This window comes from Aythya ferina (genome assembly GCF_964211825.1).
Source record: "Aythya ferina genome assembly, chromosome: 1".
Classification (NCBI taxonomy): Eukaryota; Metazoa; Chordata; class Aves; order Anseriformes; family Anatidae; genus Aythya; species Aythya ferina.
Window position 1 is genome coordinate 4,058,208 of NC_140296.1, and position 27,784 is coordinate 4,085,991.

The 27,784-nt window shown below is 42.2% G+C and overlaps 1 protein-coding gene across 8 annotated transcripts in view; it reads right to left on the minus strand.

Annotated features, from left to right (window-relative positions):
* TENM4 (teneurin transmembrane protein 4) overlaps window positions 1-27,784 on the minus strand; it is a 1,677,033-nt gene that overhangs the window by 133,020 nt on the left and 1,516,229 nt on the right. For all 8 annotated transcript variants that reach the window (XM_084535211.1, XM_084535210.1, XM_084535214.1 and 5 more), the window contains 3 exons: window positions 19,410-19,511; window positions 14,529-14,723; window positions 10,056-10,256 (listed from right to left, as the gene is read on the minus strand). In XM_084535211.1, the coding sequence (XP_084391337.1) occupies window positions 10,056-10,256; window positions 14,529-14,723; window positions 19,410-19,511 (498 nt within the window). The remainder of the gene's footprint in view (window positions 1-10,055; window positions 10,257-14,528; window positions 14,724-19,409; window positions 19,512-27,784) is intronic.

Here is a 27,784-nt window from a genome sequence, read left to right on the forward strand (position 1 = left end):
TCTGGACACCTGAGCTTTATACTTGCTGCACCCGAAGCTCTGATGGAGCATCCTGGTGGACCTGCACTGGGGGATGCATTTAGTGCATTATAGCGTGACCCTAATCAGGGTACCAGAGTTGGCCTAAGAGTTGATTCTTGCCAGGCTCTGCAGGAGACCTGAGTACGGCTCTTCCATACAGGCAGAGGGGACATTGCTGCACTTGCAGAACACACTGGGTTTGCACAATTTAGGTATAAATCACATGCATGACACAAGAGGAGAGTTTTGACTCTAAGTGGTTGAGCTGGCTTAGCTCGAGGAGAAGGGCTGGTGGAAATCCCTAGTAAAAGAAAGCACCCATCCCTGGTCCCCAGCTAGACACAACAGCTTAACCCTGCTTCAGCTCTTTCCCCCATTTTCCTCTTGGTATTTAGTTCTTTGCTTGCATAAGCAGCTTTGTGTTTAACTGAAAGGTTTCTGCAAATCCTTTTCTAGGTCTCATCTCTTTGGGGACTCGAATCGGGAATCTGGGCAGCTCTGAGCTGCCTAACTTGGAGATGAAAAGTCCCCAGAGCAGCTGCTTACCTAGTGCTGGCAGATTTGGGAGATCTGTCCCACCAGAGCCCTGGAAACCACCTTCAGTCTCTAAAAGGAGCAACAAATGAGTTGGGTACAGTAATTTCCTTCAACTGATATTTGTCTGTGCTCCAAGATCGAGTCTCTCACGCTGTAAACATACAGCACCTAGCACAAGGGGACTCTCGGGAGTTCTTGCTAGAAATAGGAGCAGGAAGAACAGAAGCAATCGTTAGCAGTCCCTGTGGTAATGGATCAAAGCTCTAACCCAGTCTATGCAGCTTCACAATGTGCAGTGCTATAGTTGGCATGTCTTAAGAAAAAGACAACAAACTCACTTTTAAGTCCAAATTCAGCTTGCTTCCTTTATTTGCATAAAGGTTTTCCAGCTCCTGTTTGAAATGCTGTTACTCTGTGAGATGAAATTCCATTAAACTGGTCTGCTGCCTTTTATCAGCCTCTGTTTTCTACAATATTTATACCTTATTTTCATCCCTGCCTTAAATGTTATGGACTGACCATCACATTGTGTCTAAAGCATCTCCTCTATTGCTGAGATTTACTTTTGTATTCCTGTCAATCTTGCTTTTATTTATTATTCTGAACTTTATTTTAGACTGCCTCTTGCTGTTGAATAGCAGGACACGAAATGCCAGGTATTGAAGGAGCTTGGAGTCTTGAAGTCTTGGAGCTAAGATTTGTTGAATAAAAATAAATATCCCAAAGTGCAGGATTATGTTTTTCTCTTTGATGTTTAATTGGATCTCTGAGCTTTCTGGGATGTGAGTTAAAGTTTCCCAGAGAAGAAACAATTCCTAGTGTATTAAATGAAGTTCTTAACAAGGATTCTTCTCTGGACTGATTTTGATTTCCTCCCTGTGTCCGTAAGGAGGAGATCATTTGACAGTAAACACTTCCGCTGATGCTTACAGTCATTAAAAAGAGCTAATTTATTTCTCAGTTCTATGCAGTTTGGGTTTGTCTAAATAAATTCAACAGAGCATTTTCAAGTGTGTACGCTGAAGTAATTACAAACTAGATTTGCTTGGGATTTCCTTACCCAGAGCTCAGCATGACTGTGCACAGTCCCAACATGGTTTTCTTCCTCTTCAGACAACTTTTTACTGAGGAACTTTGAAATGTCACTGTTATTAATATTTCACCTTGCTTTTTCACAAAGAGACACAGAACTTGTACGAAGTGTGTGGGGCTGACATATCCAGAGGTTAGATGTCTCTGCCTATCCACGCAAACGGGATGCAGCAGTAGCTGTTGGGAAAGCTTTGTACCCCCTGTGCTGTCAATACACCTCAACGCTGGTCTGGAAGGATCACCTTTATGGAAAAGAAACAAAACTTTCTCCAAAACCCCTTCAAACTTTCGCCTGCCAAGATCATTCCAAAGTTTCTCATGAGTGCAAATGGTGGTGATAGTTTTTAGAGTATGGGCACCTTGGAACTTGGAAGGGGGCAGAGAGGTAATGTGGCATTCACTGCGTCCACTTCAGGCTACTGCATCACAGATTTCTGGCCTTCTACAACCATTGAGTCACTGTATGATTACCTCTGGTCTTGGGTTATTTTTGCTTGTTCATTTTTAAAATTTTATTCTATTTTACTGCCTGCAATATTATTGCCCCTATTATTTCATCTCAGCCATTCTATATTGGAATGAAACATGATTTCAGAAAGCTGAAAACAACCAGAAACCCTTTATGTGAAACTCTAATCAACGTGAGCTCCAGTAGTGCCAGAGTTCAGGATTACAGTGGCAGGGGCTACCCACCGACAGCAGCGTGGAATTGACTTAACACAAGTGGGAAAACCATGATGAGGTATGTATGACCTTCCCTGACTACACACAAGTATTCATCTTGTTGATATTCCTGCAATATTCTGATTAAAAGAGGGAATATGCAGAAGCTGAGGTCCAGACTCACGAAACTGTGAGTATGTCTACATGGTCTACTGTGAGCTGTTGACAAATTGATTGGCCAGATTTATTAGACATGATCTATCTTCAGTTCAAAAGCTGCTCGATTGCCCTAGTCTACAGAGATATACACCGATCCCTATGGTTTTACAAGCATCATTTATGTGCTTGTAAATGCAGTGACTACGAGGTTTCGGGTTTTCAATTGGCTTGATCAGCTGGCTTTATCAGCAAACGAACATGAAGAACCTTGCCACATCACTGTTGCAGGGTAATGGTTTTGTCCCTCGGTGACAGCTGGATTACACTTACTGTGCCAAAGAAATGACTTAATGTTGTTTAAAAAAGCAGCGACATCATGACAGATATTCTACTGTAGACAAGAGGCTCAGCTGAAACAAGACCCCATACATGATGTAAGTCCAGAAAATGTACGGACTCTAAGCCTCCTCTTTTCAATAGCGGAGAATAAACCCAAATTTGTTCATCAGAGATGCATACGTTTTCAGTGATACAAGCAAATATGCAAATTGCTTAGCCATGCTCAAAATATGCTGTTTTAACAGTAACCTGTTGTAAGCACGGAATGTAACAGCTTGTTGTGTGCTGTGAATCAGTTATTCTTCAAGTCGCCCAAGTTAACATGAGCCCCACAGTCTGGTGTATCGCTGCTGTTTTCAGCCAGGAAAGTCCCCAACACAAAGCGTAATTGAGCCAAACAAAAAGCACTTTTGAGCTCATGGTGTGACTGCTGAAGTCACATTTGGAGATAGGGAGGAATGTCGAACTAAAATTGGCGTGCTGGGAATTAGCCCTAACAAACAGAGAACGGAATAGCCTTCCCGTTGCCCTCTGAGGGGTCCATAGGTTGGCACTGGTGCTAGAAGAGCTGAAACGAGAGAAAGAAGCTGTGCTCATCACAGCGTGCCTAAGAGCAGTGAAGAGCAGGGACTGCTTGTCACACCACTGGACTTACACTGCCCTAAGCCTGAGACGTGACCTAATCAGACCAAACATTTTGTGATCCGATGGCCATAGACAGACGGGTGATATCGCCACTTACTGGCTTTGGCCCAGTTTGAAATGAAAGCTAGAACACAAGTTTTCAGTTCCTTCAATCTCTCCCGTGGTCCCTGTATTTGACCAAGACTGCTGCAAACAGAAAAGTGGCTAAAACCAGAAAGGTGGCTAAAAATAAGCTCCTAAACAGATCCCAAAGACAAGATAAGTTTAGTGGATCTCTGGTTGGCCAGAGGAAAGCGCTAAGCCTATTTCTCCACTATCAGGTTGCAAGTAGGAACTTGTATTTGAAACAAGTCGTACTTTCTATCTTGTTGGGCACTTTTCCCCCTCTTTAGTGTGTTCTTTTAATCTTCTTACCAGAAGGATATTTAGACTTTCGAAGAATTGGACTCCCAGCAAAAATAACTGCAGCCTTCCTCAACCACTGCTTTTTTTTTTTTTTTTCTACCACACAGGGGTCTCTACACATTTTCAATAACCAAAGGGAAAGACAGTAAAAGGGTATTCAAATGAAAGCCTTCCTGAATACTTTTATTTCATATGTTTTGGCTGGTTTTAGTCTTTTATTGCATTTTTAATAAAAAGCCTAGAATACTTTAAAGGGCGAGTTGATCTTGGGAATGGGTAGGCTGAAATCTGTGCTCGCAACCCAGACGACATCAAACACTTTATGTTATGCAATGATAAGTTTCTTGTTAACACTTTTGATTCTCTGGATTCCCTTATTCCTACACAATTCACAAAGCAGATATCTGCTCGGCAGAGTCTCTGATAGACTTGTGTAACAGCTCTGGGCTGCACATACTTCATTCCCTCAGAGAGAAAACTTCTCCGCACACAAATAAAATGGGGAAGATCACAAGTTCACAAATCAGCATGTTACGGTTCTGCAAAGCTGAGGATGAAATCTCTGCTGGTACAAAACATTTCCTGGCCTTCAATGACTGTTAAGGGACCAAGTAAGGCTTTGGGGAGTAGGTTTGCAATTTCAGTATTGAACCAGGTCTGATTGTGATGGTATCATGTGAAGTCTATCCCTGAAGTCCATGTGCTCCCAAAATTTCGATTGCTCCAGATTGTTTCTCGCTATACTGTAGGAGTAGTGAGAACAAGCTCCAAGCTGAAGGAAGATTATTCACAGTGGAATACAGGCTGCCCCCAATATCTATTTCTTAAGCCATTAGGATCAAAAATATACAGATGCTTATCAGTTTCATGCATTATACTCTGAGATTTAGTTCTCTTGTTATTCCCTGTGTGTTTTAAATCAAAGAAAAAGATGATGTAGTGGCTTCCTAGGCATTAAAGGGGGAACTACCATCCTCTGTAGTGAGGGACCAGCCTGTATTATGCAACAGCTGATATAACACCCATCTTTTACAGAGACATTCTTACCCCGCAATGAAGAAAATGATGGTCTAAAGGAGGAATTATGTGAACATTTTCCGGGGATGGATTTTTATCTTGGTGGCCTTGGGCATGACATGAATTTAACATGAGACTTTGTTTTGTAAGGTTGACACCAATAAGCCCAAGGAAATCAATTTTTTTTCACACATGTTGTGTTAACCCTGGTGCTGTTTGACCAATGGGATATGACAGTGTCTGATAAGATATATGAGAGCTGTGTTTCTGTGTGCGCATGTGATAATCTGCACAATTCCAGATGAAAAAAGACATTGGAAAATAAAGATGCATTTGCTGTGGCTTTCCTCTTTAAAAGTTTGTTCTTTTTGGTCTTCTTATCTACTAATTGGAATACAGAAAATATGCCTGTTTCAGTGAACTGCACAACTTTGTGGTGGGGAACTGTTGAGTGCTTTCTGAAAGAGTTTCTGCGCTGTTAATTTACACAACCCAACTGGTAATAAGAAAATCAGCCATTACCATTAGCTGATAGAGAATCCTAAATCTAATCATTGTTGGTGAATGGACATTAATTGACCTATACTCCTGCAAAGTAAACTGGAGCTTTTCTGTTGACCTCAATGTGCTGTGTAATGATTTATAAGAACGTGTTTTCCCTGCAACCAGAAATCATAGGCATGCATGCCATGCTAGTTTTATTCTTAATCCAACTTTCCAGACTATCAAAAGTAACAAAGCCATCTAGGACTGCTTTTCAGCTAGTGGATAAATACCTAGTCTCCTTCTAACCCTATGGATATTCACACTATTTCCCAACTGAGCAAGGAGGCCAGCTTTATCTAGGCATATCTGCAAATATTGTGATGATTATGTAGCAGTTTGAGGCCTCCCCTAGTCTGTTTTAACAGATCACATAGTCAAAGAGGTGATTTCCTATTTTGTTTATGCTGTATCTCACAGTTTTGTAATTGTCTCTCTCTAGAAGAATCTGATCATAACGCCTGCTGAGACTTCTGCAGTTATTAGGCAGAACTGAGGATCTCTCAAAAGCTGAAACCCAGACGGCTCCAAAGTAACACAAATTACCCAAATACGGAGGCGGCTGAATCGATGAGGACTCAATTAAGCTCTCTTTCAAGGATTTCCACTTAACTACAATCTGAACAGCCCTCTGCAGATGTTTCTCTTCTCTAGGGCAACTGTCCTGCTAAATTGGCAATGTCATGGGAAATCTAAAGGCAGGAGGGGATGGCATGAAACTTGGCTTCATCCAGAAACATTTTTTTCTGGCCACCAAAGACATTTATAACATTTCCAATGATGGTAAGTGTGGCCAGGATAAATGCCTAAAATTCTGGCAGTTATCACTGGGGGTGAAATTTATAAATCTTAACTGAGTGCCAAAGATCTTGGAAACAAGTTCAGAGGATCTGGGAGATGAGGCTGAGACCCTGTAGCTCTGACCTGTAGATCACGCACGTTGGACATAACATTAAGAAATGCTGAGGAGATGGCTGGTTGGAAACTCTGTTCTTATCCCAAACTGTAGGCACTCTGTGCCTCGAAAGTCTGGCTATAAATCATTGGGAAATAGTATTTCCTCCATGCCAAAGAAGGGAAAAAGGGTCATCTTTAATTCAAATAACGTATCCTTAGAAAACACTGCTACCAGCCCAAGTGGTGAGAGAAGCTATGGATAGGATCAAACTTCTAGACTTCATGAGATATGACCATGCAAGCTCAGTTTCAGTCTCTGGCCAGGCATTCTCTCTTAGCCTTTTCAAAATGTGAAGTAAAACATCATAACTCATAGTTTCTATAGTAGTCCCAGTAAAATCCTAGTTCCAGTTGCTAACTCTCATTGTTAAATGTACAGCCTATGATTTTGTGTCTACCCTGACAATTCAGGACCAAGTCATATTCCTGCTACTGCTCTTCTCTAGTCTAGTTTTAAAGATTTGCACTGGGTGTCAACTGTGCATGAAGTGAGTCACTATGAATGAGTGACTGAGAAGAAATCTTCATCTGTATGCAGGTCAATGTACAACCATTGTCAACTGTACAGAAAAAAATCTGTATCCTTATTACATTGAGATGTAATATACTTTGTATTATCAATTTTCAGATGATTCTAGTGGGTATTGTGCATGCCAAGATGACAACTGTCAAAGAAAGGACAGTGAAAATCATTGCTTTAAATTTGAGGAAAGTGAAGGACAACAGATAACTCTTTTAAGAATGATTTTGGGTCCAAACGTAGCACTATTTTGAAGAGCCTGAGAGAGTACGGATGCATCTGTGTTATCCCTCTGGGATGCACTGCATTCCCCAAATACAGAGAACCTGACTCACCTGTTCTTTTCACTGCACTCAGCAAATACATCTTATGGTATGTGTTTTGTTGCCTCTTGATTAGCCAGAAGCATTTGGTCCAGTTTAAATAGGTCAAGAGTGAGACTCGCTCTTATCACCTATTAAGTTGTGTTTCATGCTACAGCACAGCCCATTTCCTTCTTCCTGCTACACTCAGACAATAAGAAGTTAAGAGAGCTGCCTTATAATGGCTTCATTAGCTGCCATGCTTGGGGAATGAAGTCCTTTGCTAGGGCTCATTAAGAGGTGAAGGGAGATAGCATGGCAAAAGCAGGGGATATAGAGGATCTGTAATGGTAGACTCTGGAGAAAAGGGGTTAGGATGAGTGGTTCCTTAATTATCCTTCTTGTGCTAAGCATTGCCTTGGACTTTTTAGCTGAACTGGGACCTTTTTGTATTTGCTTTTATGGCAGTACTAGGATGCAACAGGCAAGAGATTTCATCCTCTCCAGGGAGAACTCAAAATACACTTTTCTTCTTCTGCATACAGGTCATCATTGGACTCATCTCTCCACCTTTCATTAAAAGACTCACTTTATAGCAGGAAATATACCAAAAAAGATCTGCATACTGAGGGGAAAGGGACACTAAGAAGCTGTCCCTTGTATGAAAGAGTGAAGCATGTTTAAGAGAAGTATTTCCAGAGTGAAAAATCTGTGGTACTAAGGCTATACTGGCAGTGGGTACACACAGAAGGCTAAAAAAAAAAAACAAAAAAACAAACCGAAACAGGCACATCATTACTTCTTCACTGGCACTTAACATAGTCCTAACTGCTTTGCTGAGCTGATGATGATTTATGCAAGTACTTACGTATTTCACTTAATAATTTCTCTGTACTATTCGTTCCTATTTTAGAGGACAATAAAAATCTGGCGCCTTTAGTCTCTTCTAGAGAACCACCTACAGCCCCCACTGGGCAGAGTGTTGCTACGCGTACTAACATGCTTGCTCACTCTTATTTTAATCATGCAAGAAGAGTACCACACATCCTGTGAGTAAATCTGTCTTTCAAATCAAGTCATCAATTCAGCGGAAAGGTCCGGGTTAGAAATGGAAGTTTACAAATCACCTTAGCTGTGATTTTAGCTGTGAGGCACAATAACCTGAATGTTACAAGCAGCTTGGTGAGGAAAAAGGTCTTGGCATGATGCTCAAGTTTGTCTCAAATAACCTCACACTGCCAAAGAAAGTTTGCACTAGATGGATTTATAAAAGCAGTATAAGGAAAGCTTATAAATCATCTGTACACGACCCTGCAGGTTAACAAAGGGAAAGTGAATTCTGTTTGCGTGTAGAAATGAACAGTTTTCTAAATCCAACCCTGCAATCCCCAAACCTCCACATAAACTCAGAATAATGACTCAATTATGAACCATGCTACAAAATCGCTAGAAATACACTACCACCTTCCCCCTTTCCATGGTCTTATAAATGAACTCACTAAGTATGGAATCGAAGACATTAGTGTGGGGAAAAGAAAAAGTCTGACACCAAATTTATCCTCCTATCAATGTGTGATAGTTTCCCTCTCTACATCTGGCAAAGTTTTGATCAGCCTCGTGTTAGCCCCAGGCAAGGAGGCCTCCTTGTTTGCTGTATTGTTCAGCCCAGTTAATTTTACCATATGACAAGCTTCCTAACATCTAACCTGAATGATTATTGTACAAAAGCATTTCTTTTCCTACCCTTTGTAAGAGCTTATTCAGTTTGCCCCATCCTTGCAAGTTGCTCGATTGTAAGTGATGGTAAAATACTTGTAAGCAGTTAACCTGTTTTTTCTTATACATTATAGTAATTCCTCAGTGAAAATGTTGTTTGTGCATTTTTTCTACTGCATCCAGTTTCATAATAGTCTTTTTTTGTCACTTTGCTGAAAATTCATTCCATTTCATTGCCTATACAGAGCTGCCCCGGATTTTTGGCCTAGTTCCATCCCAGCTATTTAAGGTAAAGAAGCTGTTTTTGCTGTGGCCTCTTATTCGTGAGCACTGTATACAGAACAAAAGCCAAAAGACTAATGTCCCATAGGCTCTGACTATTTAATGTATTATAGCATTTCTCAGTGTGGCATCTAAAAGCTAACTACACTTGGAAGAAAAGGCTCCTGAACAGTTTTTCTTTAGCCTCCATTTCAGATACATGATGCAGATTTTGAGTGACATATCCATTTAGCTAAGGAATGAAGGAAGATTAAAGTTCTAGACTTTACCCAAAAATGCCCATAAAAACCTGTCTTCTTGGTAGGTGCCTGTAGTATTCAGCAATTCTATGCAGTTATTTTTCACTTGATATGGGACAGTGCTTACAGTTTTTAGTACGAACCTTGTGTGCCACTCATCTTCCTCTAGCTGAGCCTAGAAAATCACAGCATTTAAACTCTGAAGGGAAATGAGACCTGAAGAACTGTCACCTCTTTTTTCTTGTTTACAGCAACCTAAAGAATATTTAGCCTTCTCCTAAAAATCAAAACAGTCCCTTCGGTGGCTACTGGGATTCATCAAGAACTAACACCAGAACAAGCAGTTATATGTAGACCATCAATTACACTCATAGCTATATAATGAACAATAGCAAGCCTAGGTGGCCTTAATGGGGTTATTTATTATATTGCTCTATGCTCGGCTATAGAAGCAGAATTATTTATGTAGGTGAGCTATGGCATTTCTGCTTCCAGTCATGCCCTACATGTGCTTTACTGGAACGCATTTGTAGTGCTAGTTTTGCAGATCGAAGTCTGAATATTTTACAAAGTCTAAATAAACCAAAAAAAGCAATAGAAAGTCACCGCTGACTTTACCAATTGAGCAATCGTGTCCGGTCCAGTTGGGATCGCAGCTGCAGAGCCCAGTGTCGGGGAGGAAGGTCCCATGGCCAGAGCATTGGTCCAGACAAGTGGCTCGTGGGGTCTCACAGTTTGTTCCACCCCAGCCAACCGAGCAGTGGCATTCTCCACGCACACACACGCCTCGTCCCGAGCAGGTAGGATCCATGCAATCCACTACAGCAAGAAGGAAGAGGAAGGAGACAAGGGAAGTAAATAAGAATTTCAGGAAAAAAAAAAAAAAATAAAAGCTGTTGTATTGCCATCTACACAGCCTGATTTATACAGTATCTCAAGGCTCCATCCATAAAGCAAAGCCCTGATGTGCACAAAGCTGATGCTTCAAGAAGATACTTGTCCCCAAAATGGAGTGAGATCTAAAGCACGAGAAAAACAGAGAAAAAATACATGATGTAATTCATTCTTTTCGTCAGGCCTACAGTAATAAATGACCTTTCTTGTAAGAACAGGCTAATATCAATTAAGATTAGGATAAGAATAATGTCGTCTTGTACACATACTGCGTCTCCATTTATTCTATTAGAATAAGCGAAATTACCTTTACTAATGAAATCAAAGCTGAGCTCTGGTTTTCTGAGAGAGAAATTCTACATAAAGACTCAGCAGAAGTTTATGTCCTGATTCAGTGAAACACATGCTTAAATTGAAGAATGTGCTGAAATCTATGCAGGTTTCACAGACACATGAATTCCATGTTAAACGTATACTCTTTATACTCTTTTTTTTTTTTTTTTTTTGAAGTAAGGATTAAAACCAAGTTATGATTTATTGGATATTGGTATTATCGTGGTTTTTATTTTTGATCAGTGAATTCTCTTTTAAAGGGCTCTGGTTTTAAAGAGGAGGCGCTTTTGAAACAACGTTGGAGACCATCCAGTTGGGTGCATGGCACAGAAATGTGCACCGAAGGACCAAATACCCTGCCGTGTGATTTCTGAGCTGTGGGTTTTGTAGGCACCCATCACCTCCTCTACCCACAGCAGAATTTCACCCAGCAAGAGCAAAACATGCAACGTACCAGACACCCTCCTAAAAAAGAACGGCAGGAGCTGATCGGCTATTTATATATAAGAGGATATAGGACAGCCTAGAGAAATTCTTCCCGTCTCTGAAAATGGTGTGTGGCAGTGCCCTGGGGATCAGTGACAAGTGTCAGTCTGGCTCAGCAGTCAGGGGAAAGCTGTCCAACTCTTTGCCCTAATACAGAAGAGCAGAACACAGTCACCACACACACAGAGCAGATTTGCGGTGCGTTTTTTCCCCTGCAAGAGCTAATAAGAATCCCAATGACCTGTTTAAGATCCAGAAACCTTAAAAAGAAACACAACAGCTGCTCCGATAATTCCCTGGATCCTCAAAACCTTCTCGCTCTGACAAGTAATGGCTCAGCAATTACTATCCCAAGGCATGCGAGAGCATTTGCAGTTTTCTTTGATTCCTGGAGCCCTGCTCGTAGCTGGAACAATCCTTGAAAATTGTAAGAGGCTGGAAAGGATGAGTCTATAAATCTCCTTCACTGTTAGTGAGCTGGGAGCTAGGTGCCAATTTTAGCAGGAGACCCTTGGAGCCCTGGCCCTGTTCTTTCTCAGCAGTAATAAGTAGGAAAAGGACCGAGGAACAGACTAGCAGCCACGGAGGTTCTCAGCAGATGGTTTGAACGTGGAGAACAAAGATCACAGGCTAACTGACACGAGGCTACCTCCAGGCAATTAATCATCCCCTCTGAAGGTCAGCTGGGAAAAAGGTGAGTTTTACAGGGGGCTCCATCACAGGAGGCAGACAATCTGCTATCTCAGCCCGAACACAGACGATTATAGGAGGGGAATGTGCGTGTCAGAACCCCCCATTTATCATAATCCCAAGGCCATTTTTCATGTTGAAATGAGCCCTTTCAGAAAATGTCACACACAATGGCTACTTTAATCTCAGCCTCGCTAGCTGTATCTCTTTAGGCTTTCTGCACCATCGCATGGGCCCTGGGATGGGATTAGGGGCTTCTGCTTTCTTCTTAATCAATTGCTTCGTGGATTTGGAGTACAATGGTGTGTTTTTAGGGAGTTCTGCTTGACAAATTTAGCTGCTCAGGAGAGAAGCTGCCAAGAGAAGCAGAGATGGGGAGTGGGGCAGGAGGGCAGAGCTGACAAAAATCTAGCATGCTTAGAAAAAGAAAAAAAAAAAAAAGATTTTTACATATATCTGTGTTGCTGCTTGGAAAATGTCCCAAATGGTCTAATTCCTGGTTCGAAAATGCCCCATTTATAGTTCAACCTTGTGCAGAACCTTTGCCAGGGAGATAAATCAGGTAGCAAGCAATGCTAGTGCCTCTTCTACACTTTCCCCCAATATGCTTCATGCTTCATTGCTCACACGAGTTATTAGGCTTATTCAGTACCCAAAAAGTAACTTCTCATTTTTCACTGCTTAAATTTGCTCCCTTCCCTTTAATGTCTCACTGGCTTAGCCCGTGCCTTGTAAAATATGTCCCAATAAACGAAGGAAGGAGAAAAGGAAAACTCATGTAAGATTGGTGGCCGGTGTTTTATAAACATTGCTGAGCTTCTACGGGGGAAAAGAAAAGACTGAAGAAACACTGGAATGAAAACCCATTGTAAACACTGAGTAAGCAGTGAAGCTACAAGAACTGAGAAATAATAAAAAGTAATCAATACCAGATGGTCCCTCTTAGAAGAGAAATTGAAAAGTAAAAACAATTTAAAAACTAGTATAAATGAACTTTTTTTTTTTTTTTTTTTTTTTTTTAGCTAGATTTAAAGATATAAATGCATAAATATACACATGTCCTGAAGATTTCCCACGTGGCATATTTCTGACTTACCTCCCCTATTCATAACACAACACAAATTATGCCTTGAATATGAAAAACAAATGCACAGCTGTAAAAATCCTAAACAGCTCATAAGGAAAATCAGGTTCTCTTTGCTCTTCATTCTTTTTCAAGTTTTTACCTAGTGGGATTGACCCTGTCCCCTGCTACAGTGAGCATAAAACAACTGAGTGGAGCCTGGCTTTTCTGCTTTAAATGTGACCAGGGAAAAGAGGCTCCTGTTAGAAAAAGGGCAAATCTTTCTCTGATTTACACAAATTAAACACACCTAGCTGGAGGCAAAATCAGGATCTTTTAATTTCTGTTTATTCAGTAAAGATACCTAGTAAATACGAGGTCTACAGAGATGCTTTAAAGATACTTCTGTCATCCTGATCTTTGGGTTTACATGCCCCATGGCTTCATTTAATTGTGCCTTCTTAAGTCAAAATAAAGCTTTCTCAAGAGATGTTTCAGTTACAGAGCTATGTTCTTCATCTCTAGCACTACAGACACTGAAGCCGCGTTACGTCAGAGATGTCCCACTCCAACACATTTGATGCATCAAAAGAATTGCTGGATTAGATGCCATTTAAATGTCATTTCAGCCTATTTCCACTGTCCATAAAATAAAAGCCATTTCAGATAAATCTTTATCCCATATGCACGAAGACAACCATAAATTAATTCAAGACATAGTGACTCTGGTACATGTATCAAATCGATGTCTTAAGTCTAGCACGTGGTGCAGAGGCCTTGTATCTGCACTTGTAGAAGCATAATTTAGCCATAATTATTTTTCAGGTCCTCTGCATAGAATTCTGACAATAATTTTCAAAAGTGATGAACAGTATTCTGTAAATCAGGCACTTTTGATGTATTTTTCTAACTGTCCAAATGACTCGTACGCTTACAAAACTGTCCACTTTTCCTTTTAGCAATAAGAAGCAGTCGCAGACTAGGGAAGATAAAGGTTTATGGTGACAGGTGACTTCCCGCACAAAAAGATTAAAGATAACAGCTAAAAGGCACCGCATTTCTGAGTCACAAATCTAAATGTAAATGAAAAAATGTTTGGGGGCTAATGTGAAAAAAAAAAAAAAAGAATTTATGGAAGGGGCCATTAAAATAATATCTGATTTTGAAGCAGAATTTAATTCAAGTCCTGAGCATTTCTAAGCTTTTAAAGCTGACAAGAATCAGGGACTTTCATATGCCACCATTTTGTGTATGTAAGCAACTGAAATACTTGGCATAGCACAGCACAGAAGAAAGCACTATAAAAGTAATTATACGTTTGGATGTGTAAATGGAAACGATGCTTTAATAAGAACATTTGAACATATGATTAGATGTTCTGGTCTTTCAACTAGATTTGTCTATCTGAAGCATTTGATGGCTTTTCATCCAATTATTGAACAAATATGATAGCTAACGACAAGTTATTACAACATATCATTTTTATGTTGCATCCATCCATTGTATCTCTAAGGTGCCTATTACTGTTCTGCTTAAGTGCCAGTCCCGTTCCGAATCGCCTCCATCCATGTAATTATATAACGACAATCAAAGCAAGAGGCTAATTGAATGGATCTTGCAAATACCTTCCTCGCAGCTCTCGCCCTTGTATCCCGGGTTGCAGATGCAGGTCCCCATGATGCACGTGCCATGGTTGTTGCAGGTGACGTCGATGCACTGGTTCGTGGGGACATCACATTCTGCTCCTTTCCAGCCGCTGTGGCACAAGCACCTCCCTTTCATGTACTGCCCATTTCCACTGCACAGCACTGGGCAGGACGCTGGGGAAAGACAATGGAAATCACATTAAAAACAAACTGTACACAACTCTCACTTCATGAAAGAGCGTAAGAGTCCAGCACGGGATTTATAATCTTCTTATACACTCCTCAGTGGGGTATGTTGTTCTTTTCCTTGCCAAAACCAATTCTTTTATGGGCATGACACCCAGCTGTTAAGCGTATTCTCCGATGGATGTTTAAAACAAACAAACAGTGCTCTTGAGTTCGGACATCTCTGCTTTGTGTCTCCGATACTTTATTTCACTAACTAAACTCAGACCTTTCTTGTATTCTGACTTTGCAGTGCACTGGTGTCTTCTTTCAGCAGCACCAGTGACCTTAAATTGCTTATCTCTATCCCTGACCTGCTGCCAGGCTTCATACTTTCCTTGACAAGGCCCCTGACGCGGACCTTAGCTGTACACAAATCACTCCCCTGTTTTGCTGTTGTAATTCTCAGCTGTATGGTTTTCAGTTTCTTTGCTCGGAGTCCAGAACGCCACGTTGATACTCTCCCTGATTTAGTCCAAGTCATACCATCAGCTGGACCTCCAGCCCCCTCCTATGACCTCTGCTGGTCTCCATTCATCAGCAGACACAATGCAAAAATGGCCTCTAGTCTTCCCAAGCGCCCTGTAACAAAAGTTCTCCGATTATATCCCCTGATCTTTATACTGGTTTATAAAAGATTTTTTAATTCTCTTTGTTTCCAACAAAGTTGGCTGTTTTTGAAGAAAACCGGCTCAGGACCCCTGAGTGGCTGGTGGTGTCGGGCAGCTGCGGGTCCCTGTGGTGCCAGCCCTGCTCCAGCAGGGCCACCCCGAGCAGGGGGCCCAGCCCCACGTCCAGGCGGCTGCTGGAGATCCCCAAGGAGGAGCCCCCAGCCCCTCTCTGGGCAGCCTGTGCCAGGGCTCCGGCACCCGCCCAGCCCAGCAGTGCTTCCTGAGGGGCAGAGGGCACCTCCTGGGCTCCAGGCTGGGCCCGGGGCCTCTTCTATCCTGTGATGAAGGGGAGAAGAGGAAGACAACAAAATCAAGCTGGTGGACCCCAGAAGTAAGCATTTTCTGAGCTAGCTCTGGAAAATGCCAGGCAGAGTAGGATGAAAAATACAGAGCAGGCTCCCCACAGAAGGAGAAGGAGTCAGCTGCTGTTCTCTAAGCCTCCTTCAGCCCCTCTCTGAAGATGTTTTCTCCTTTTTCCATTCTCCACAGCTGCCATCTTCGCCTCCTTTTGTCCTCTCTTCTGATTTTTCCTAGGAAGCTGCTGATTTCTGTCCCTCAAAAGCAATACCTTCCTGTTCCCTATCCCTTGAAATTTCTTCTTGCTTAAGTCCTGTTCTCTTCAATTACACTCAGTGAAACTCAACTGCAAGAACAGATACCCAGCTCACATTTCTCTCTCTTTCACTGTTGAGCATCATCCTTAGGTGAGAGCAGCTGGGCTTCTCATCTGCCCCTCACAGAGACAATTAATGAACATTTTTATGCAGGATAAATGTGAAAGGACTATTCTAGTCTGCTGCTTAATTCACCTGCACTAGGCATGCAATTAATACAATGCACCTCTTCTGCTTTGTTCCTGTCTCTGAGCACACGCAGAAAGAGCTATTAACGTGGTTAAGGGAAACATTTCTCTCTTTTTCTTACCACCTTTTAATGCAGTAACCGCACAATGCCCATTCTGTCTTGTTTTCAGTTATTGTTACAGATGAGTCTGAGGCTTACAGCACCCTCAACACAAAGCATTACCAGCTCTGACTGTTAAACTGTCCTGACGTGCAATGAACGATATTTGCCTGATTGAAATAAAAGAAGTTCAGAAGAAAAAGGAATTTGGCAGCTGTTATTACGAAGGAGCTCCCTGTTCAGCTTAAAGAAATCATATTGCAGTGGTGTGGTTCGAGAGCATCATTTGCAAGGAGATAGCTACCTATACAATATAACACATAAATTGTTTAAGGTACACTGTGTTGAATATATGGTTCACAGCAAACTCACTCAGTAATTCCACTTTTCATCTAGGCTGATGGAATTTTCCAGCCCCCTGTCTCAAATTTCAAATGCTCAGTAGAGGAGCCTGTTCTTTCAAGGCACCAGGAGAGGACAGTTTGCAGCTTTTTTTTTTTTTTTTTTTTTTTTTTTTTCAACAAGGAGAGGAATTGCCTTTAACCAGTGAGAGGCTGCTGAAAAAGACTTACATATTTTCTGACAGGACAGCTGATCACTCAGTACAAGATCAGATAAATTGCTGGTCGTCTGCAATAAGACTGGCATTCCACAGAGCCCTCCGTGGAGAACACCTCCAGCATAACCTGGGAAGTGCTGTTGCAAATGTCAAGGCAAGACCTCCTTTGCAGCATACCATAATAATCAAAGACAAAAGAGGTTTCTGGATTTATTTTTTTTTTCCACTGCTCCTAGTGCAACTCTTTTCTCCATGTAATGATATGTAATTAATTTGATCATTTGGATTCCGTTCCAACAAATGCCATCTAAGATGCCCAAATTATAGTAATTCTCTGGTCTGATGATGGTAGCCACAGCCCAAATGCACATCACTTTTCTTGTAAACTTTGGTGTCATGGAGGAAAATTATTCATTTATTTGTTTGTTTGTTTTACTTTGTAGACATGAAAAACACCTTCTCCGTGTTCAAGGTCTTCAAAAGCCCTGTGAGCACATTGCTGCGGATTTGTTCACATTTATGTGATTTAAAATAAGAGGTTAATAACGCATTAATAATTAGCCATCATTAAAAACTGAAGGGCTGTCTGTTTCACAGTCTCCCACTCATTTAGGGGGTGAATAACAAGGCGAAACAAAGGAACACCCAGGAGATGTGGGACCTACAAATCCTGGGGCAGGCAGAGACCTGCTTGTCTGAGAATTACTGCTCCATGCAGCAACCCCTGTAGGGCTGCAGACAGATCCTGTTGTGGCTGTGCACATGCTGCAGTTACTGCCCTCGGAGGTGTTTGTAGGTCAAAAGCAGAATCTGAGATTCCCTCAAAAACCAGGAGGAAGCCAACACTGGGGCCATTGTATCTCACACCCGTGGCAAGTGCTCACTTAACAAGCCCGCTGGGTGGAAGCGCACGCACAAACAGCATTTGGACACTCCATGAATTAATCCGTCTCCATAAAGGCAGACAGTAATCTGTGATCTGAACCCAGATGATCTGGAACCAAAAGGCTGACTCCAGTGAGAGGTGTTCGTATCAGCCAGGGTAAGCAGCCTTGTGAAATGGGAGATGCTCATGTGGCTCGCCTGAGAGCCTGAGAAAACCTCGCTGTGTAACCCGTGAAGGGAGATGAGCTCCCCTGCAAGAGCCTTCAGACCAAAAATTTTAATGTTTTGCCTGATGATGGAGGAGCTTTGCCTTCTGCCCTGGCTCTGCAGCGAGCCGTGGGGGAATGAGCCCTGAACTTCTGCCCCTGGCTCAAGTCAGGAGGTGTGGGAGACGGAAAAACTCCTTCTGTCTCCGGCTCGATGGATTTGAAAAGGAGCTTGGAAACTCACGCCAAGCGTAACCTGAGTCAGCAACAAGCCTGACACGGCAGCTCTCGGGGCCGCAGCCAGCCCCATTCATCTTAGTGGGGTTGTGAACCCTGAGACACCTTCAGGGTTCAGCCCGGACCACACTGTGTGGGGATGAGGCTGGACTTATCTCTTGGCTGGGCTGCAGGATGGGACCCAAAGCCTGGTGCACGCTCATCAGGGCTTGGCTGGAGGGGGGAGAGGACGTGGGGTTGGACAGAGTTTGGCTCCCTCCCTTGGGAAGGAGCCCAGCCTGCTTCCCAGACACAGCAGCGGGCTGGGGTGAAGGCCTGACCTTCCGCCTTCGCAAAGCTCCTTGTGTGGGCACTGACTTCATGCGTTACCTCCCTCCCCCCAGCCCCAATTTATAAATCTGCACTTTGTTGAGCAGTTTCAGCCAAAAAAAGACACTGAAAAGATTGAAACATGGCATTCCAGTGTTTTCCACATGCAGTGGTTTGATTTCTCTGCCTGAAACATGTTCTTACTAAAATGAATTCTCTTTTTTTTTTTTTTTTTTTAATGTTTAACTAACCTAAAAAATTCAGGTCAAATGAAAATCCTTCCAAAGCGATTTATTAAAAAATGCTTTTCGCTTGAGCAGAAAAAAAACGTATGCTATTGTTTGCCGGGGTAGGCAGCACACCAAAAGCAGGCATCCCAAGATTTCCACTTAGGGCCAGAGCATCCAGCTCTGCCTCACATTGCTCCACTGCAGCCCTGCTGGGTGTTGGCCATCAGTCTGAGGGAGACTTGCAAGCCTTGCAGCAATGGAACAGGTACTTACGTTTTCTCTAACCAGTGTCTTAAAATAAAATATTGCCACACAGTGATGGAAGGGTCTGCCAAACAAACAACAAAGCCACATTTTGAAGTCATGTTTTCTAAAGTTGCTCCCAGAATGAAAAGCCCCAGTGTGATGTTTTGCCTGTCCACGCACAGCTAGGGGGTTGTGTTGATGCTACGAGCACAGCAATCATGACAAATGGAAACCGAACCTGCAGATCCGACCTGTTCCCATCCTTCTGCAGCATCCCCAGGCTGGATGAGGTTGGCTTTGCAGGGGGCACGGGCACAAATACGACTTCCACACAGAAAAGCGTTAACAGAAGGGGAGAAGAGAAGAGTTAACCAGGTATAAATTCCTACCTCTGCCACAGTCAGGGCCCAGAAAGCCAAGGAAGCAATGGCAGGTCCCAGACACGCAGTCTCCGTTCCCGTAGCAATTACTGGGGCAATTATCCACGGATTCTAGAAAAGAGAAGAGAATTCAGATTATTTCTTTCGGCAAGAAAACACCCCTGAGTCTGGGAGGGTTGTGGGTGCCAGGACAGCTGAAACCTCAAAGCAATCACTGCACTTGGGACTAAAAGCATCAGTCTCGAGCTCCACTAATGGGAGCTCATCCATTTACAGCAATGGATGGCTCAACCTTAACGCGTCAGCGTGGACTGACTGCAAATCCTACAACTGAAATCACAGCTGCTCAGGCTTTGTCTTCACTCCGTACCTGAAAACTTGTCTTCCTCCTTATTTTTCTGGCCACTTTCCCTTGTTGAATTTATCAGAGAGAAGCGATGCATGCAGTTGTCGTGGCAAAGCACACTTTTTTTGGGTGATTTTGTTGACTGGGCTAAGTGAACTTGGGGCATTTATTAGCACCTAACAGATGTGATCTATGATAGAAACGTTTCCCTATGAAATTCACTGATCACAAACACTTGGTTCCTTCTGTCTGCCTGCTGCTGATGGGGTATTTCTAACTGTAAGTCTTGTGGTTTGTTCTGCAATATTATACAAACAGCCCAAAGTGCTGGGGCTAACATTATACCTCGGTGGAGCAGGAATGGGGCTACTCCACACTTTCTTCTGTTTCTACTTATCATCTTAAATTCCCTGACTTTGGCAAAAACACTGGCTATTCATCTTTCAAGGAAAGTTAACAGGTAAGCAAAACAGTTCCTAGCACTTTTATCTTATTTTGAGGCCAGTTCAGAACAGTGGGGCTAAAACTGATCTTTCATAAAAGCGGAACACAATTTGGTAAACATTACTTCTCAAAAGCGGAATGAAAATCGTTTTATTTTCTTGACTAAACCGTGAGCAAAGATTGAGTAAATATGAGCGGGGCTCGGGAAGATGATGGAATACCATGCTTCATTCCACACTATTATTTCTCATTTTCTCCGAGGGAGACGCATATCTGATTAAAACTGGATTCAGTTATACAGGAGGGACGCCAGTGGTACATCTGTCACGGAGCGGGGTGGAAATCTTGGCCATGTGAATAATGACTGCACTTTCATAGGCATACTTCACCAGGCCTGGTGATAGCAGCGATATTTGTAAACTTCCTATGGGTGTAAGTGAAGAGAAACAGCTGCGGCCGAGATGTGCAGATTAGTTTCTAATCAGCAATGAAAGGGAGCCTGTTGCTGAATGGATGCTCGCTGAACACCGCAGGTTTCTGAAGGACATTTTAGAGGACGTGGTGTAATTTAATCACCCAAAAAGGGCAACAGCAGTTTTAAATAATAAAAACAGTTTCAAGCGGTTACGTTTTAAGTCTTGGCATAAGACTTCGCCCAAGCAGTCAGCTCCATGCAGCAAGGAGGGTACAAGATGTGCTGTCAGTTTTCTAACACTTCACTCAGGCAGATATTCGCTGTATGGGGCATGGAAATACAATCACAGTGTGCAGTCAATGCTTAGGGATTGATCTGCTGTCTTCATCCCAATCAAACAGCAGCCACGTTTCCGAGAACAAATAGCAACTCAAAACTTGTGCGTTTTTGCTGATATTCAAGTATAGTGTCTCCCACTTAATGGCAAGTATAAACACCAATCTATCCTGTAAATGACAAGTTGATGTTAGCCTGTACACATGCGAGCTTCAGAACTCGGTGATAATAAATAACATTTATGCAATAGAATAAAAACACAAAGAAACACCTGAAAAGCAAGGTGGCATCAAACGTGGCAGGTGTTGCAAAGCCTAACAATGCACCACATCAGCTAAAGGATAATCTTTGTTAGTGGAAATAATATTTTGCATTTACAGGGTGGTTCAGCTGATGTACCTGTGAAGCCTACACCAGGACAAGATTCACTACGCCGATCAGATGTCCACTATAGGGTGAACCAAATGACTCTCACTCACTGTACTGTTGAGGTATAATGAGATCTAAAAGCTCCAAATGACCACGTGGCATGTCTATGTTTAGGTAACCAAACTTCCCTGACCCTTAGGGTGAATCCATTTGATGAACTTCACTCCCGTGGTGCTCCCTCTCCTCCCCTGACTAGTTCAGACATAGATATTGTCATCGTAGGCATCAGTATGTGGTCAGATCCATCCACAGTGATCAACAGTAATGCTTTACAAAAAATATCCATGTATATTCAGTGGCTCATCTGGCACTTTATTTTGCCAAACCGCAATGGTACGTGCACAGGTCATGTCTCCTCAATCCTTGATTTCCCCAGCTGCTCTTCGTAAGCGTGCCCTAACTGCATCATAACACATCGTGGGGCACCCAAAGGGAATATAAAGCCATTGTACCTTCTTCACTGAAGCACCCTGGTAACTTTTAATTGTGCCGGCCACTTGATGTTATTAATGATAGAGGAGGCTTTTAAAAACCCTTCCTCCTGCTTCTGTGCTTTCCCTGATGCTCCACATTTTTCTAATATAGCTAAAAGTAACATTTCCAATGTGCTCTAATTTTGCGTTCACTCGCATTGCCCTGGAATAACCCGACTGATAGAGACAAGATGAAGAGGAAAAGAAATTCTCCCTCTCCTGTGGCTGGAGCCACTTACCAGTTTCTAGCAGTTAAGGAAACAAACTTGCCTGGTGTGACTCAGGGCAATTAAGGTCTCTGCACACTCCCCAAAGTTCTTTGCTGCTGAGAATAAACTCTGAAAAGTGATGAGGATGCACGCAGCATATTCCTGTCCCAAAGCTGCTACAACACAGCTCAAAAAGTTATTTCCATAAAGGAAGCGTTAAAATGAACGTGCTTTTCTTTTTCTCACTAACTCCAGAGCTAATGAACAAACAAGGCTTGTGAGCAACAAGTCTGAGAGTTGTCTGTGCGTTTCTGAGCACGGTGCTATTTATATTCTTAGGTACGATCACAGATCGGAATTTCTTTTTACTTTGAGCATTGCACGCATTAGTAAATCATGCTCACTTAAGACCCAATAAAAACCTCTGTCTTCAACCCAAGACTGAATTTTGTTTCAGTGGTTACGGACTGCATGCATTGGAGAGCTGACTTGCTTTTTCTGGCCCCTCTGAAACGTGCACACACAAGCACATGTGCATGTACACGGCTCTCATACCTAACATCCAAATGAAACAGAACATTATGGGTGGCTTGTCAAGAAGAAACTAGGGAGCTGAGATGGGAGAACACAAAAAAATAAGCAAAAAGAACCAAATGGACAAATTTGCACAGCTGTTGCAGATGCAAGGGCTTAGTGAAAATATTATTTAAAGTGGCTTAGATGATAAAAAAAATCAAACTTAAATTTCAGGGAGCCCCCGAGTTAGTGGCATAACACAACTACCTGAAAACACTTTTAAGTATGGCCATAGTCAACATTGCTGCAGACATGAAAAACTGCTGATCAATAAATAAAACCAGGACACTGCAGTTATGGCCAGGTTCTAGTTTCCATTCTACATCGTATTCTGGAAGCTATTACACGAATTATACGGATATTTTCCAATTTATACAAAATTCCATGTGGTATTTTATGAATGGTGCCATGGGAATTGCATTTAGAGAATCACGGCAACTATTTGCTTTGTTTTGGTTTGAATAGTTGAAGTTCATGGTGAGATCACGGACAATTCTTTCCTAGAAGGACACACACAAGCTTTCTGTTGGGTTCCAAACCTCTGAAGTGATCTGATTGCCACCAGCTGGTGAGGGCAAAGATTATTAATTGGAAGGTCAGCCGTGCGTGATGCCCTCATACGGTTTTGCTAGATTGGCCACAGAGAAGACTGAAAATGCAGCTTCCATGCCACCTTCCAAACCTCCTGAAAGCAAACAACTCACGATGGGGACAGATGAGCAAAACTCGAGGTGGTGTGGCCTCCAATGGAGGTTGCAGAAGCTTGAGTACGGAAGTAATTGTCCTGCCAGCTTTGAAATCTAATTAGCAACTGAAAAAAAACAAGTAATTTCCTGAGTAAATACTGTAAACATGCAGATCTCTGAGAGAAGGAGTAATGACATGAGACACATCGCCTGCAGACCCACACTGTCTCAGTCTGGAGAACAGCGCAGGAATGCCTTGTCTGAGCTATTCCCTGTCCTCGTCCAGCCTTCCTCACCCAGGAGAAGATATAAAAATGCTTCTACATTAACAAAAAGGAGATAGGGAAAACGCTTGCTAAGTGTGAAACCTACACATCTCCGAGAGAAAAGCTCTTCTAAGGTGCTCCCCACTCAAGGGCTTTAATTATCAAAGCAAGAAGAAAGAAGATGATGGTTTGGAGCAAACCAGCATGCACCATGTTGACTTATTCATTGTTGTTGTTTTTTCTTCCCATTTTCTCTGGGGACCTTTTTGGTCCAAGTACTCTCACAGCTGCTAGATTTTGAAGGAAACTTGGCCAAATCTTTGTCTCATTGCTTGTTTCCCTTGTGCAATCAGCACTTAGCCTGTGAGAAGCTATGAACTGGCATGATCCTGCCCGTACCCATAATAAAGACTTCACACTACGCTGTCATTTAAGGATATCACTAAGCTCAATAGGAAATTGCTAATTGTTACCATTCCCACTTTTTTTCAGGCTGGCAATCTGAAGCAGAGACAAATAATGCCATTTGCTTGAGATCACCAGCTGACTCGTGCCAGTGACGGAGCTCCCAGGCTAATGGTGTGCTCAGGGGACCATTTGCTGCTGACAAAAAGCCCCGCGAAAGCCAACTCTGCTGTGGTGAGCTCTATAAAGATGTTCATCTGGCTTGCAATTACCTACCCGACTTAACTTTATTCAGATGAACTGCAATAAATGCACGAAGACGACAGACAAATTATTAGACTCTTGATGGACTTCTCTCTTAGGTACTTACCGTGCTTGTTGGTCAGTGGTACGGATACTTTAGCAGCATATCCACCTTATTTATTTACTATGCAACGTTCAACTTAATAGCTTGTTTCTGTATCTTTGGGCCAGAGGCCAAGGCAGATGTTTGCCCGACACCAAATCCTATTAGAGGCTGCAGTAACACAATTGTGTGTTAAAGCTAAATATTTTATAGCCTACACTTGCCACCAAGCATCATCATTCCGTCGGCATTTAGAGGCAACTATCTATTGGCAAAGAAAAAATAGTTATGTAGCTGGCAATTGAAGACGGTAGCTTTCCTGGGAGTTAATAAGCGCCAGGACAGCTTTCTAAGAACTGATTAAATGCCATTCAGGGCAGTGTGGTTGCACGAATTCAGATGTAACCACTTCCTTTGATAACCTCAAAGAGTTGGTCTGAACAGTGTTTGGTGTCAAAACCAGGTATCAATAGCACTGAAGTGTAAAAAAATTGCACTTTAATGCATCAGTGTTAATAAAAATCTCTGGTGCAAAGAATGAAACTTGTTTTAATGATGAGAATATTATATATGAGAAGTGATATGCAAAGAAAACGGCTTTTTAATATTTTTTTTTTGGTAATATTTAGGTATCCTCATTGTTTGGCCTCTTCAGCTAGCAGTCTACACCTCTACACAAGAAGTGTCCTCAAAATCTTTTGATTTGCGCTGCTGAGAAGATAAATGAAGCTGTTGAGCCTGAAGACAATTGCTGTATCTACCAAAACCTAGGAGATACTTTGCATACACTGATTGGTTTAATAGAGGCTTTCCTTATAAACTTCAACCTTCTGCACACTGGTGCATTAATTAAAAATGGAAGTAAATAAGAAGAAAAACAATTTCTGGACAACTTCATGAAGGAGAATTGTTCACTGTATCAAATAAAACGATATATTTACTGCCATACAGAAGGAATTCGTTCCTGACTGCCTATTCTTTGCCTAGTCATCTTCCCCTGGCTACAGAAGAGGCGTTGCAATGAAGGTGGAGCAGGGCAGCAGGTAATTAAACTCCATGGCACATATCTAACCTTGAAATCCCCTGTGTGAGCCTCATCGATGCGAAGGGGCCATCAGGAGTGCACGACATCCCTCTCACCTGACATGAATTACGTGTCAGGGGAGGGTGAAGGGACTCCACATTACTTCACCTTATTTTATGCTGCCTCACCACATACTATTTTTCTTAGATCTAGCGCTCGTCCAGGATAAAGCTGTCACCTACAAGCTCATTGCTATGTGTCTCCTTCACAAAAATGCTCCCTGTCACTGCCCTGACTGTATTAGCGGTAATTTTTAATAGGAAGTCAGGCAGTATAACATGAAAGGCAAAGAAGATTCCGAAGCTCCGTGAACACAAGCCAGCATTTAATTTACTTCCCAGTTGCAGAGCTTGCAGTCTTGTTTATTTTTCAAAGAAATGATGCTACTCAATTGAATTTCACTGCAGGGTAGTAGGATTCTGAGCTTAGAGAACTGTCACCTGCTCTTGTAATTGTGATAACAATGCCGAGAGAGACGTGGAGGTGAGAGGGGATAAAACAGGCTTCAGATATCTGAAACATCAGACTTGACATTTTGAGTCAAAAAAGAAAGAAAGAAAGAAAGAAAGAAAGAAAGAAAGAAAGAAAGAAAGAAAGAAAGAAAGAAAGAAAGAAAGAAAGAAAGAAAGAAAGAAAGAAAGAAAATAAATACATAAATAAAAAGGCTCTGAAAACAAAGGAAATGGGAAAATGCTGGGTCCGGCATGCTCTTGCTCCTCCTCTTCCTTTCTGGGCTGAAGTTTGAAAGGACTGATTCCTTCTTAGGGTACATCCTCACCTGCTGAGATTTCGATTTTTCTGCTTCATTTGTGTTTTTTAAGGCTTTTACATTTCTAGCTCAAGTAATCCACACCTGGCAGCCAGGGATGCGAAAGTCTTGACAGCATCATGGAAACTCAGTCATTATTTCTGAGTGCTCTTTCACAGTTTCCTCTTCTGTAGGGCACCTAGCGTGATGCTGATACTCCTAATGCCACTTGATGTTGTGCCAGATTTTGATATTTTTTTTCCTTTTTCTGAAGGCTGGGAGGTCTGTTTTAATTAAGGATCCGTGCATATAGCCCTGTTTTGCTCTCGGATCCCAGTGGAATGCTAACCTTCACATGCAGGTAGCAGGATGCTAAATTAGGAAGAGGGCAACAGGCAGAGAGCTCTTCTGAACAGCTCCTTAAGTCACTCCGGACTCTGGAAAGTCAGAGTGAAGTACGACGATCATAGCATCCAACTGCATGTCATTCTGACCCAGCTATCTACCCATAAGAATTTAAAATGATAATAAAAAGACATTTCTGATGGCAGATATATGTCCCCATCACTGTACTGACAGCATGTACCTGCTCCAGCAGCGGCTCCGGAGTCTGGATCATTGTAAAAGGTGATGGCGAAGCACAAAAATTTTGGCCTTCAGCATCAGCTTGGGGTGCTTATCGAAACCATCAAGACCTGCTGAGTTTGCCAAATTCCACAGTACATGTGAGCCCAATTTCCCTTGAGATGTCTGCACTTGTGCTTCCAGGCCTGGCTTGAGATATCTATCCAGGTACTCAAATGGCTCTCACCACAATAATATCAGTCATTCTCTCACTACTTCAAGCACATTTGACTCCAAACCCAGCTGGAAATACTACAAAAACAGCTTTGTGTGCACTGTTTTTGAACTTCTGTGCCACAGAAACTGGGACCAAATGGGAACAGTTTGGGGAGTAAATAATGAGGAGAACAAGCCCACTTGTTCCAGAAGCCCGTGACACATTTGGTCTGAATTTGGTTTATGTTTGAGGGAGAGCTTTATCTCACTGCCTCATTCCTTTCTCTTACTGCTTCCTTTTTAAGAAATCTCTCCAGTGCAAAACGCCTTATAATCTACAGCTATCAGATGGTTGAAAGCATAAGGTGTAATGGGATTTCAAAAGCACCAGGGCACTGCTTTATGTATACTACCATTTAAGTTAATGGTAAAATCTCCTTTCACTTCTCTGGGACCAGAACGGAGGCACCTTTTAGAAAACCCCACTAATGCATTTCTGCTCTTCATAGGGATATACAGGGAACACTTTTATTCCCTGAGAATGTGAGCAATGCTAAAAGCCTGAAAGGGGCTATGAAATACAGTTCTTAAGGAATCATACATTGACTATACAAAAAAAAAATAAAAATCCTTCTGTTCTACGTTGAAATGTGATCGCAGCTTAGAAGTTAGTTGGGAAAATTTTCAATGAATGATTCTAAACAGAGCAGCCCTTGGAGTGAAGCCTTCTTCCTCCTCCTTCTAAGATGCACCTTAAAAGCATGATAACCCTTTAGCCTCAGGGACCACGACGTATTACAAGGCTGGGGAGATCCCGAAAGACACCTCGTGAACGCTCTTT